The sequence below is a fragment of the Macaca mulatta genome, chromosome 14, assembly GCF_049350105.2.
Source record: "Macaca mulatta isolate MMU2019108-1 chromosome 14, T2T-MMU8v2.0, whole genome shotgun sequence".
In the NCBI taxonomy this organism is placed as follows: domain Eukaryota; kingdom Metazoa; phylum Chordata; class Mammalia; order Primates; family Cercopithecidae; genus Macaca; species Macaca mulatta.
In genome coordinates, this window is record NC_133419.1 from 45,008,870 (window position 1) to 45,021,157 (window position 12,288).

At 34.6% G+C, this 12,288-nt stretch overlaps 1 protein-coding gene across 2 annotated transcripts in view; it reads right to left on the reverse strand.

Moving 5' to 3' along the window:
* The window catches only part of PRMT3 (protein arginine methyltransferase 3), a 129,026-nt gene that overhangs the window by 110,941 nt on the left and 5,797 nt on the right, over positions 1-12,288 (reverse strand). For both annotated transcript variants that reach the window (XM_077964829.1, XM_015114631.3), the window contains 3 exons: positions 9,763-9,922; positions 8,006-8,150; positions 2,974-3,039 (listed from right to left, as the gene is read on the reverse strand). In XM_077964829.1, coding sequence (XP_077820955.1) covers positions 2,974-3,039; positions 8,006-8,150; positions 9,763-9,922 — 371 coding nt within the window. The remainder of the gene's footprint in view (positions 1-2,973; positions 3,040-8,005; positions 8,151-9,762; positions 9,923-12,288) is intronic.

The window sequence follows — 12,288 nt, forward strand, 5'->3', positions numbered from 1 at the left end:
TATCCATATACACATTCAGATATAATGTATATACAAATGCATATATGCGTATGTGTATGAAATCCTTATTTAATCCTCATTCTACAAATGATAAATGTGAGCTTCAGAGTGGCAAAGAAACAGGTCAAAGGTCACAGAGCTGGTAAACTGTAGGGCCTGCATTCAAACACAGGTTAACCTGCTTCTAAAGTCTGTATTTTTAATTGTATGTTAGTTATTTATTACACTAGCTTAGAATTAGGTGATCAGGTAGATAAGCTAAAATTTGATAGAATCAAAGAGACAGAAATAAAATGAACACTATTTTATAAAATGATGAGGAAATATGATTCATTTTTTTCTTAAAAAACTGAATGAATTGTAACTGTAGATAACAACCACAAGCATAAAGAAGGCACCTAACTGGGAATTTCTGCAATAAACTACAAACAGAAATTAATTATGAGTGGGTGACAACAGGATTAAATACCACCCAAAGTTAAATTAATCTGAGAAACCATATGGCCTCCACAGGAGCTTTGTGAATTGAAACAATATTAAGAAAAGAAGGAAGAAAAGGAGGCTGGAAAGGGATGGAGAGAGAAGGGAAGGAAAAAAATTTTAATAACAATATTTAATACTTGATGATTAATCTTATGATTACTAACACTTGAGCTTTTTCAGTATTTACTTACCTATTACAAGACAACTCCATTCAGAAGCATACTGAAGGAACATTCTAATTTACTTTCTTAACAAGCTCCTCTGGTATTCCTTGTTAAGAGAAGATGGCTCAAAGAAAGGCAATGATGATGCTTTCACCGTAACGAAACCCACAGAATTTACCAGAAGGAATTTTTACAATCACCTTACAGGTTAGGCCCAAAGAGATTCACCACTTGCCCAAAATTATATAACTGGTTCCAGACTAGCCAGGATTAGTGATTCTCATATTTACATATTAAGGAAAAAATAAAATAAAAATCTGGGCATAATCTAACTAGAAATATAAAGCAACGTCGTTAACAGTAACATAATTTGCTTCACTGGAAACAAAGTGGTTTTTAGACAAACATTAAATAAATTTTCCAGCACTTGTTTTGCAAATATAAAAATTATGAAGGGCCGGGTGCGGTGGCTCACGCCTGTAATCCCAGCACTTTGGGAGGCCAAGGCAGGCAGATCACAAGGTCAAGAGATCAAGACCATCCTAACCAACATGGTGAAACCCCATCTCTATTAAAAATACAAAAATTAGCTGGGCATGGTGTCACATGCCTGCAGTCCCAGCTACTGGGGAGGCTGACGCAGGAGAATCGCTTGAACTCGGGAGGCAGAGGTTGCAGTGAGCCGAAATCGCGCCACTGCACTCCAGCCTGGGTGACAGAGTAAGACTCTGTCTCAAAAAAAAAAAAAAAAAAAAACTATGAAAAGTCTCCACTATAGTAACATATAAAAAGCATACAAAAAACTTAAATATAAAAAAATAAAAAACTGATCAACTATAATTTTTAAATGAAATCATTTATTTGTCTCTGGTGGGAATCAGCACAAACGAACAATTATAAACTTTTCGTGAGGTGTAATGCTTTGTCCAAAAAGATCAGAGCACCATATAAATTCTGTCCAATTCAGCCAACTCACAAGTGAAACACTGCTCTTAAAAAAGAGGTATGGAAAATGAAAAGTCAATCCAGATTATATTCCAAACAATACAAAAATCAGGAAAAAGGATTTTTAAAACATAAAGGTTGCTACTGCTGCCATATCATGTAAAGCCCATGAAATAATCTTAGAGAAATGAAAGCCGAATTATAAGAATCTGATACATTATCAACATACATGTTCTCAAAGTAAAAAGAGTGGGAAAAAATTCCCAAGGAAAGGTATGTAAACGGCAGAGATCATAATATTTCTGATTAAATTAGAGGATTAATTTCCCATCAGGAAGAACAAACAGAAAATCTGAACTTTTTTTTTTTTTTGAGACGGAGTCTCGCTCTGTCGCCCAGGCCGGAGTGCAGTGGCCGGATCTCAACTCACTGCAAGCTCTGCCTCCCGGATTTACGCCATTCTCCTGCCTCAGCCTCCCGAGTAGCTGGGACTACAGGCGCCCGCCACCTCGCCCGGCTAGTTTTTTGTATTTTTTTTAGTAGAGATGGGGTTTCACCGTGTTAGCCAGGATGGTCTCGATCTCCTGACCTCGTGATCCGCCCGTCTCGGCCTCCCAAAGTGCTGGGATTACAGGCTTGAGCCACTGCGCCTGGCCGAAAATCTGAACTTTTAAGTAACCATGCCAATGTAGAAAGGGAGGAAAAGGCAGAGGGGAAAAGACAGAGGGAAACAGAGTAAAGAAAAAATGAAAAAACAAAATATGTAAGGAAGAAAAGCCAAAAAACACAAATTTCAAACACTCAGGCACATGCACACACAAGAGTATAAGATCATTTTTTAAATAACTTAAGCCAATATTAAAACTAATTGTAAAATACAAAGTATCTCTTAATGGGGTAAAGTATTAAAAGAAAGCATATAAAATAAGTACTATATTACAATAGTAAACCCTACTTCTTAATGTTCTTAAACTCATTAATTTTCCATTACTGAACACAAACTAGAGTAATAATTAAAAGTGTGCTATGACATGGTGCTTATCTGATACATTTAAAATTCATAGGAATAACTATAAACAAAAAATATGGTTTAAGCAAAATTATCTGAATAAGCAAAATTTAACTAAGCTATGTCATTATAACTAAGCTATGTCATTATAATTAATAACTTTCAATTTTTAAAAAGAGCATATTGAATGACAGCAGCAATCAGCATTTCTGTTATCAGTACTCTGCACCACAGAGCAGCATCATAAAAGTCTTCCATGAAATAAAGACAGAAGGTGTTAAATCAATTGCTATCACAATGATGACCCAACAGAGGATTTCTACTGCCCAAGAACAACATGAAATGTATAATTCTATAACCTATGCTACTTACCTTGTCTTTGAAGATATGTGGATTCTGGTATATGAAATCTCGGTAGCTTTCTGTTCGTATTTTGTCCTAGGGTGGAGAGATGAAAACGCTGTGTTTATAGGACAGTCTAAACAAATAAATTTTTTAAGGGTGATATTTGCCATTTTATCACACATTGCTAGTTTCCATAGCAGCTTTTATACCTGGGATACCAAGCTTATTTTTTTTCCTAAGAAAACAAAAAAGAATAGAAATAGCAACAACACACAAAGAAAATATTTTATGAAGACTGAAACTCAAATAAGACCCAAGTTCTTAAAAATGTGTACATTTTTCTCTTTATGTGCATTATCACCATAAGACTTAGAGTGATAATTGAAGCTAATAAAAGATGAATATGTTTTCTCCTTTCAACAGGGCCTGGAAACTACAGCCTGATTCTCTGCACTACAGCTATATTAAAATAAGGGAGAAGCCAAGTGCAGTGGCTCACGCCTGGAATACTCACTTGAAGCTAGGAGTCTGAGACCAGGCTGGGCAACAAAGTAAGACCCTGTCTCCAAAAAAAACAGAAATAAAAGTAAGGGGCTGGGTTCGGAGGCTCACGCCTGTAATCCCAGCACTTTGGGAGGCTGAGGCGGGCAGATCACCTGAGGCCGGGAGTTTGAGACCAGCCTGACCAACATGGAGTAACCCTGTCTCTACCAAAAATACAAAATTAGCCAGGTATGGTGGCGCATGCCTGTAATCCCAGCTACTGAGGAGGCTGAGGCAGGAGAATCGCTTGAACCGGGAGGCGGAGGTTGCGGTGAGCTGAGATCGCACCATTGCACTCCAGCCTGGGCCACAAGAGCAAAAATTCCATCTCAAAAACAAAACAAAAGAAGAAAGGAGATAAAAATAAATAAATGCAAACGTTGCAGCTACATACGAAAAATTACACTAAACTGGATACGTTTTTCAAAGAAAGTCATTGATCAGCACCTATCTGATTTACATTCCTGTTTTGTTTGTAAAAATTTCTGTAGTAGGAAATGATGTTTAAAAGCCTGTAAGCCTAAAAGTAAATCATTTGAGCCCTGCAGCCCACATTATAAGGCTCCTACACTCTGGAGTCTCATATAACCTTGTGACCAAGGCAAGCACGTAACTCTGACATTTATGCTGGTTCATGAATAGAGTTGATTCCCTAGGTTGAAACACATACTGACTGCAAATTAAGCAGTCAGGGGCTCTGCTGTCATGTTAGTACAATATGACTGTGATAAAAATAAGTATCACACAACGGGAATTCTAGTTTTAAGTTTCACATCAGGGTGAAAACAAAATATTACACCAATTGCTACAATATCAAAATTTTATACAAATCATACCCCCAAAATATTTTTATGCCAATTGAGACTTTTTTTAAAGCATAAAAGGAGATCTTAAAGGGCAAGTTGTTTTACTTAAGTACTAGACCTAAAAAGGGAATTGTCCACAATTAATTCCATGTTTTCTGATTACTTCTCACTGCTTTTCAAAAAAATTTTAAAATTAGGCTTATTAAATCTTCTCCCGAAGTTACTTTAAGAATTACTAAGATAAATAAATGTATATATAAACTAATTATCTAATTTTAAAACTTTTTTCAAAGCATACCATTTCATACATGTTTACAAATTTTATACTCCTCTGATACTATAACCAGTGATTTTTGCAGAAACAACAAAACTTACAGAGGGTGAACATCAGTCAGGAATGCAGTCACTCAGAAAGCTCTCACAAATCATACTGCCTCACCACTACTTCCACTTAATCAATAGAATTCCAACTGCTGTCCTAACGCCATGCACTGCTACTCAACTAAATGACAATCTTTCATTCTGGCTCTTTCAATATATTCATTTGTTTTTGTTTGTATGCTCATGCTGGTGTAATGAAATCCAAAGTATACAAAACATAGTGCCTTGTATATAGCAGAGCTTCAATTTAGTCACTGAATTTTTGAAAAAAAAAAAAAAATCCAATAAATAAGAAAATGTAAGCAAACAAAAGAGCAGCCTTTATAACCATTTCTAAAAATTTATTCTAACAAAGGCTAACATGTCAATACAAAACAACAATAAACAGAAATTAAAAAAATTTTTTATATCAACCTTGAAACTAAGAAAAATAAAATAAAAAAATTACTGCTCCAATACTTAGGAGCAAGATAATATTTTAAGACTAGTAAGGTATCAAGAAATTATTCCTGCAAATACGAAGAATGAAGGTAAAGAAAAAAGTTATATACTATAAATTTTACATATATAAGCAACAGTATGTTTTTAATTTACAAGCTCATAAAGGTGGTAGTGCTCACTTGGCAGTCCATAAGACAGGTGCAGATACAATAAAGAGAATGCAGCAAAGAAAAATTACTAAAATTTCACTTTACTAAAGGGCACTATGATCTGTGATAAATGTACAACAGAATGAATAATGTTGATCTTAAAACAAAGAAGAATGATGCATTTCGGATTTACAGTAGTAGTCAATGATGACTCTTCTTCAAAAAGATAAAGTGGCAAGGAATTTTGAAAGTTCATGTAATTTATCCCTCTATCAATTATATCTCTGTAATTCAAGAAAGGTAACTTCATCTCATCTAAAGAAATAAGATCACAAGCTATTTTTTTAAAAATTTTAATCAAAACATGTACCAAAAATAGTGTCATGAAAAGACATGAAGCCAAGCAACAAAAAACCCGAATTATACTCTCTAAAAACAAGGCCGATTCCAACCACAAAAATATGTCCTGCAAATATGATTTCTCAATTTTAAATGAGTTACAAAAATTAGGTAACATTCTAGTGGTAATATACCTTGAACAGTTTATGTGTGCTAAGAATCATTCTGATAAGAAACGAGAAATAAAGCTGTGATATAAGGCATGCTTCCCATTCATTCACAGCACATAACTTGGCAAAATGCAAATGTATAAACAGTTCTTTTTGAATCAACTATCCATATGTCCTATAGACATTTAATAGAATAATTTCCAAGGGGAGGATATTACACTGCACAAGAACTAAAGGAAGCTAGGGCACACAGAATGATATTTAAGTGATTCTCTCAAAGGGAAAAGGTGACACTGGAAACTTCAAGTTGGAACTTCTTAAATCTATATGTACATCGAAAGGAGTTAAAGGTACCAGACCAGGTGTGAAATCTTACGGTTACTGACATATAGATACAAGTGTCCAGGATAAAGATTTGTAAATGGTCAGTACTTAAACTAAATTTCCTTGATGATTGTACTCACAACGCTCAACACTCTACTGAAAGTTTCAGTAACCTTTAACCTGTCTGAAAAGCCCAACACAATTTCCATACCAAAGGAATGAAAGGTTTATGGTATTTAATGGGATGATTTAAAATGACAAACATGGCTCTAGATAAACTTCTTTAAAGAAAATATTCTAAACATAAAAAAATTAATAAAGAAAATGAAGCAAGTCAATTTCTTTTCAACGAATTCACTGAGACTCAAAATAATGTATTACTTATAATAACGTATCTATTATTTATAATGCTATGCCATTACCCAAGTGACAACAAAAAGCACAACCACGACATGTAATTAGTAATGACATGACAATGTTTTAAAAGACCCCACATAAGTACAATTATCAATTACCAAACTTCTATTCTGTGATCCGGCAAAACCGAATCAACAAAATATATACATGTTATCAAATATCCCTGGTTAGCTTAAATGCCTATGCTTCAGGGAAACCATAAAATAAAACAATCTCTGGAGGAAGGATTTAGAAAGGGATATTTTGTTTGTTGGTTTTAAGAATAGGTAATGGTGGCATCTAAAATTCAGAGATAAACATCTAAACTTTCAATGTTTACGTTCCAACATTTATTTTACTCTACGTAGATATTCTAAATTTCACTGAACTAAAAATTACATCTTCCTATTTTACAATCTATAATACTTAATAAAATGTATAATTATCAAGTATAGCTAGAAATCAACTTTTATTTTACATGGATATTACCGTTATAAAAATTAAAACCAGCCAGATTTAAATACAGTCACGTGTTGCTTAATGCTAGGGATACTTCTGAGAAATGTGTTGTGTGAACATCACAGAGCATACTTCACAAATGGAGATGGTATATAGCCTACTACACACCTAGGCTCTGTAAGATAGCCTATTACTCCTAGGCTACAAACCTGTACAGCATGTCACTGTACTGAATACTGTAGGCAACTATAACACAATGGTATTTTTGTATCTAAGCATATCTAAACATAGAAAAGGTACAGTAAAAATATGGCATTATAGTCTCATGGCGGCACCATCACATCAGTCTGATTGACTGAAACATTAGTATGCAGTGCATGACTGTATCTAATTTGACCAATTCAGGAAATACTCCTGTATGTCAATGATTTCAATGGTAAAAAAGTTCCATAATAATTGTGAGATTTATAATTAAACTTTATATCAAAGAATTTATTATTGGCCCAAACAAAAGTCAGTATGGCTATTTAAAACACTGAAATTAATCATTTCCTATATACATTAAAAGGTAAATATATAATTTAATCCATCTAATTGTTCCTATTTAATAGTTGCCTTTGAGAAGACTAAAATTGCCAAATTTTTCCAATATTTTAAGGAAAAAGTGATTTCATAAAAAGATTAATAATGATTTTAAATGGAATGTACAAATGACTGATGCCTCTGTAATCTTTTCTTCTTCTTTCCTTTTTTTTTTTTTTTTGGTAGACAGGGTCTCACTACATTGCCCAGGCTGGTCTCGAACTCCTGGGCTCAAGCAGTCCTCCTGCCTTGGGCTCCCAAAGTGCTGGTATTACAGGCATGTGCCACCGTGCCCAGTCTTGTAATATTTTCAACCCAAGATGAGCTATCAAGCACCAAAGAGGTGTTTAAAAAGCAGTTCTCCCCACCCAAAAAAAGGAGGTCTCCTACAGTGTACATATATATTAAGAAAGAACCTGTTCTATTTTTCCTTTAGTATGGATTTGGCACATTTGTGTTCTTTTCTAACCTTTAGCATTTCTTCATGTATCCCATAATGCCCGTATGAGCTGAAATAAACACCGTCCTCATCCTCCTGGAGGTCCGCAATGATACTAGTAGATGACGAGCAGGTTCTGACATCTGCGTTCATCACAAAATCCTGAGCAAATTGTCTGTAATCAATTTGAAATACACCCTTGAGACAGGTTTATTGGACCATGAATAAAGGAAAGGCTAGAGGTTGAAGAAGAGGAAAGAGGAGGCAGTATAGTGTGATGAGCCTTCTAAATCACATTCTACCTTGAATAACTGAAAGCTCCCCCTGCTGGATCTGAAGCAACGGCAATATTCAAAAACAATTTTATGCACTCCTTCTACAAACCACAAAAGCAATGCCAACTGCAAATTATCCTCTTTATGTCTTTCAACTGAACAAAATAAGCATATTACTTTTATTATCCTCTATTATTTCTATTGTTTTAAAATCCTTTTTTAGCAACTGGATCAATGTCGTGTATTTCAGCTCTATTAATATTCTTTAAAACCATATTATTTCTTGGGAGTGTTATATAAGCAGAAAGTAGACCCAAATAGATAATTATTTATATACACCAACACCACCCACTCCAGCTCTAAAACTCAGATCCCTCTCAGATCATGACATATTAGGAATCCATAAGGTATACAGAAGGGACAAGTCCAAAGGGGCAAAAGGTAAAGTTTGTGTTGGTTGCTTGGTTACCTAGCATAAAAATTCTGAAACAGAGAAGAGGAACTACAATTGGTTCTACTATCTTTCCCGCTGAACATACATTCTGGCAAATCATCAAATAGGTACTCAGGCAACAGCAAACAGCTTACAAATCCAACAGGAAGGCCTGTGAGGTATACTTGTTAGAAATGCAGAATCTCAGGCCCTGTTCTCAATCTCCTGAATCAGAATTTACATTTTAACAGGATCCCAATTGATTCCTATGCACATTAAACTTTGAAAAGTACTACACCAGTACAATGCTAATTTATTCACTGGAAAAAACTGTCACTGTGTATCTGGTTTTCTGGGTTCATACTATACCATAATTACATTTTGATTCTTCTCACACCCACCCCACACACACAAGACAAAGTCTTGCTCTGTTGCTCAGGTTGGAGTACAGTGGCATGATCTCGGCTCACTGTAACCTCCACTTCCCGGATTCAAGCAATTCTCCCGTCTCAGCCTCCCAAGTAGCTGGGATTATAGGCATGCACCACCACACCCCAGCTAATTTTTGTATTTTTAGTAGAGATGGGGTTTCACCATGTTGGCCAGATTGGTCTCAAACTCCTGACCTCATGATCCACCCACCTTGGCCTCCCAAAGTGCTGAGATTACAGATGTGAGCCACTGCAGCCTACATTTTGATTCTTTAAAAATAAAAACTTCAACCCTGTATTTTCCCCAAACCTCAAAAAGATTAATCCTTCCACTTTAAAAAACTAAGATAGAAAAAGTAAAATGGAGAAATCAACTGCAAACAGGAAAACTGAAAGGAAGGCAATAAAAAACAAAAACATTCATGAGGACAACATTTGTCAGAACATATCAGAATAGGTAAAACCATAAGACTTTATATTAATTAACGATATCCATAATGTATAAAAATGCTACATATCTTTAACTGTATGAAGATAAAATATCTACATTGTACTTTCCAGTATATGAAATGTTCTATATTCTACTTTGCCATTGGTTGTATTATTTTGGAGATCTAAACAATTAATTTTGCAAGATTGATAAATTACTTCATTTTTTGCAGATCTTCACGTGCTCTAGCCAATTCGGCTTCAGCAGACAATGCCCTGGCTTCCATACATTTCAATTTTTCAACAACAGATGTATTTTCACTGAGCCCATTGGGGTATGAGAAGGGTACTGACACCGGTTCATAAAGATCTTCCACATCTAAAGAAATAAATGGACATTATCATCAGGCCATCTTATAACAACAAAACAAGTATAAATATGTTAGGAATAAATATGCCCTAAGCTTCTACTATGTGGCCAATTGAGAAAGATTAGTGAAAGTACTTTTAATTGAATATTAATCATCTTGGCTTTGCACAGTGGCTTACACCTATAATCCCAGCATTTTGCAAGGCCGAGGCAGGCAGATCACTTGAGGCCAACAGTGATCAAGACTAGCCTGGCCAATTTGGTGAAACCTTGTCTCTACTAAAAAAAAAAAAAAAAAAATACAAAAAATTAGCCAGGCCTGGTGGTGCGGGCCTGTGGTCCCAGCTACTTGGGAGACTGAGGCAGGAGAATTGCTTGAATCTCAGAAGTGGAGGTTGCAGTGAGCTGAGATCGCACCACTGTACTCCAACCTGGAGAATACAGTGAGACTCGGTCTTAAAAATAATAATCATAAATATTTATCATCTAAACTATTTCAGTTTGAATTCAAAGAGCATGCTTTTAGTCTAAGTTTTTCATTAGCTGGCTCAACTGGACATATATTTAAATATTAATTATACTCAACCAAATCCAGGGAGAAAAAAGTAGAAAGAAAAAACCTAATATTTATTGATCAGCAGGTATCTTTCAAGTACATCATTACATCTCGTTTTATTCTCAAAACACAGTAAAGATGTATTTATCCCTATTTGAGGCATGGAAAAAATAAATTTCAGAGAAATTAAGTGACTATCCCAAAGTTATATATCTGTTTATGGAAGAACTAAGATTTAAACTCACACCTGCATTCCCAGCCCATGTTCTTGCCATTACACAAAGCCACCTCCTAGCCTGTGTCCTTATTGTAGCAGGTATTAAATTCAGATATTGCTTAAGGGAAATCCTGCCATATATGACAATATGAATGAACGTGGAGGACATTATGTGAAGCAAAATAAGACAGACACAAACAGACAAACACTGTGTGATCTCACTTTTGTGTGGAATTAAAAAAAAAACTCACAGAAGCAGAGAGTGAAATGGTGGTGGAAATGAGGAGATGTTGGTCAAAGTGTACACACTTTCAGCTACAATACGAGTAAGTTATGGGCATCTGCCTATGGTAAAGTGACTATAGTTAAAAATGCCGCACTGTATACTTGAAATTTGCAGACAGTAGATCTCAGCTGTTCTCAACACAAAAATAAAAAATGGAACGTGAGGTGATGATGTTAATCAGCTTGGTTACAGTAATCACTTCACAAAGTATATGCAAATCAAATCGTCATATTGTATACTTGAAATGTACAAAATTTTCACTTATCAATTATACCTGAATAAAACTGGAGGAAAAAAAAACATTCCTAAGGACAGTGTGCAAAGAATTCTACACACTAATTTTTCATCCTGGGCAAGGTGGAATGAAATCTATACACTAAAGTCTTATTGCTGATATTATTAAATATTCTAATTCCTAGTATTTTTAAATTATTGATTTAATTTTAATTTCACTATATTTAATTTTAATTTCACTTCTCTGCAAAGATAAGTTAATATATGTAGTTTGTGAATTTCACAAAATCCATGTCCATTTACTGGTCTAACTTTCAGATCAACTTAAGGCAGGAAGTAGTGCAAATATTACCTTTTCCCCTCAGGATAGCACTGGAAGAAATGTGACTTTGTAAACATTCCTATTCATTTTTCAGTTGTGAAGACACTTCTTCAGAGTTAGGACAAAACAGCTAAGCCTAACGAATGCCTAATACTGTAAGAGACTACAGCCTAAGTTGAATTCTTGTTATAAAAGCAGTGCAGGGTGTCACTAACTTCTAATCACTCTGGTAGAATATTGAGTCACTGAGGTTTAAAAACTGCATTCATTCACTATCTAATTCACCAAAAATTAATGAACACAACAAAATATTTCCAAATCATATAAGGCTGGTATACTGTGTTTTCTACTTCCTACTACAAACCTCATTTTGTATTTTGATTTCAAAATTCTTCAAACTGGTCAGTTTCTGTTTTGCTTTCTGCTACAATAAAAATTGTCATAATAAAAACTTTTTAATTTTAAGAATATGCAGATAATTATATATTAAAGATTAAACTTAGAGATTTGAAAAAGAGAAAGGATTTAGTTAATATTAAGATTCCTAACTACAATTTGCTAGAATTCAAAGGCCTAAACCATATTCAGAAAGACAAATTTCCACGTCTACCTTCTGTCTCAGGATGTTCAAATCACCTGGATACTTCTTTCAGGCAGAGAAGAATTACTGCAAAAGTTGGCCAATATTTCAGTAAAATATAACAATTATAAATGTGTATAAACCTCACATAAGAGCTCCAAAATAAATGAAGCAATTAAA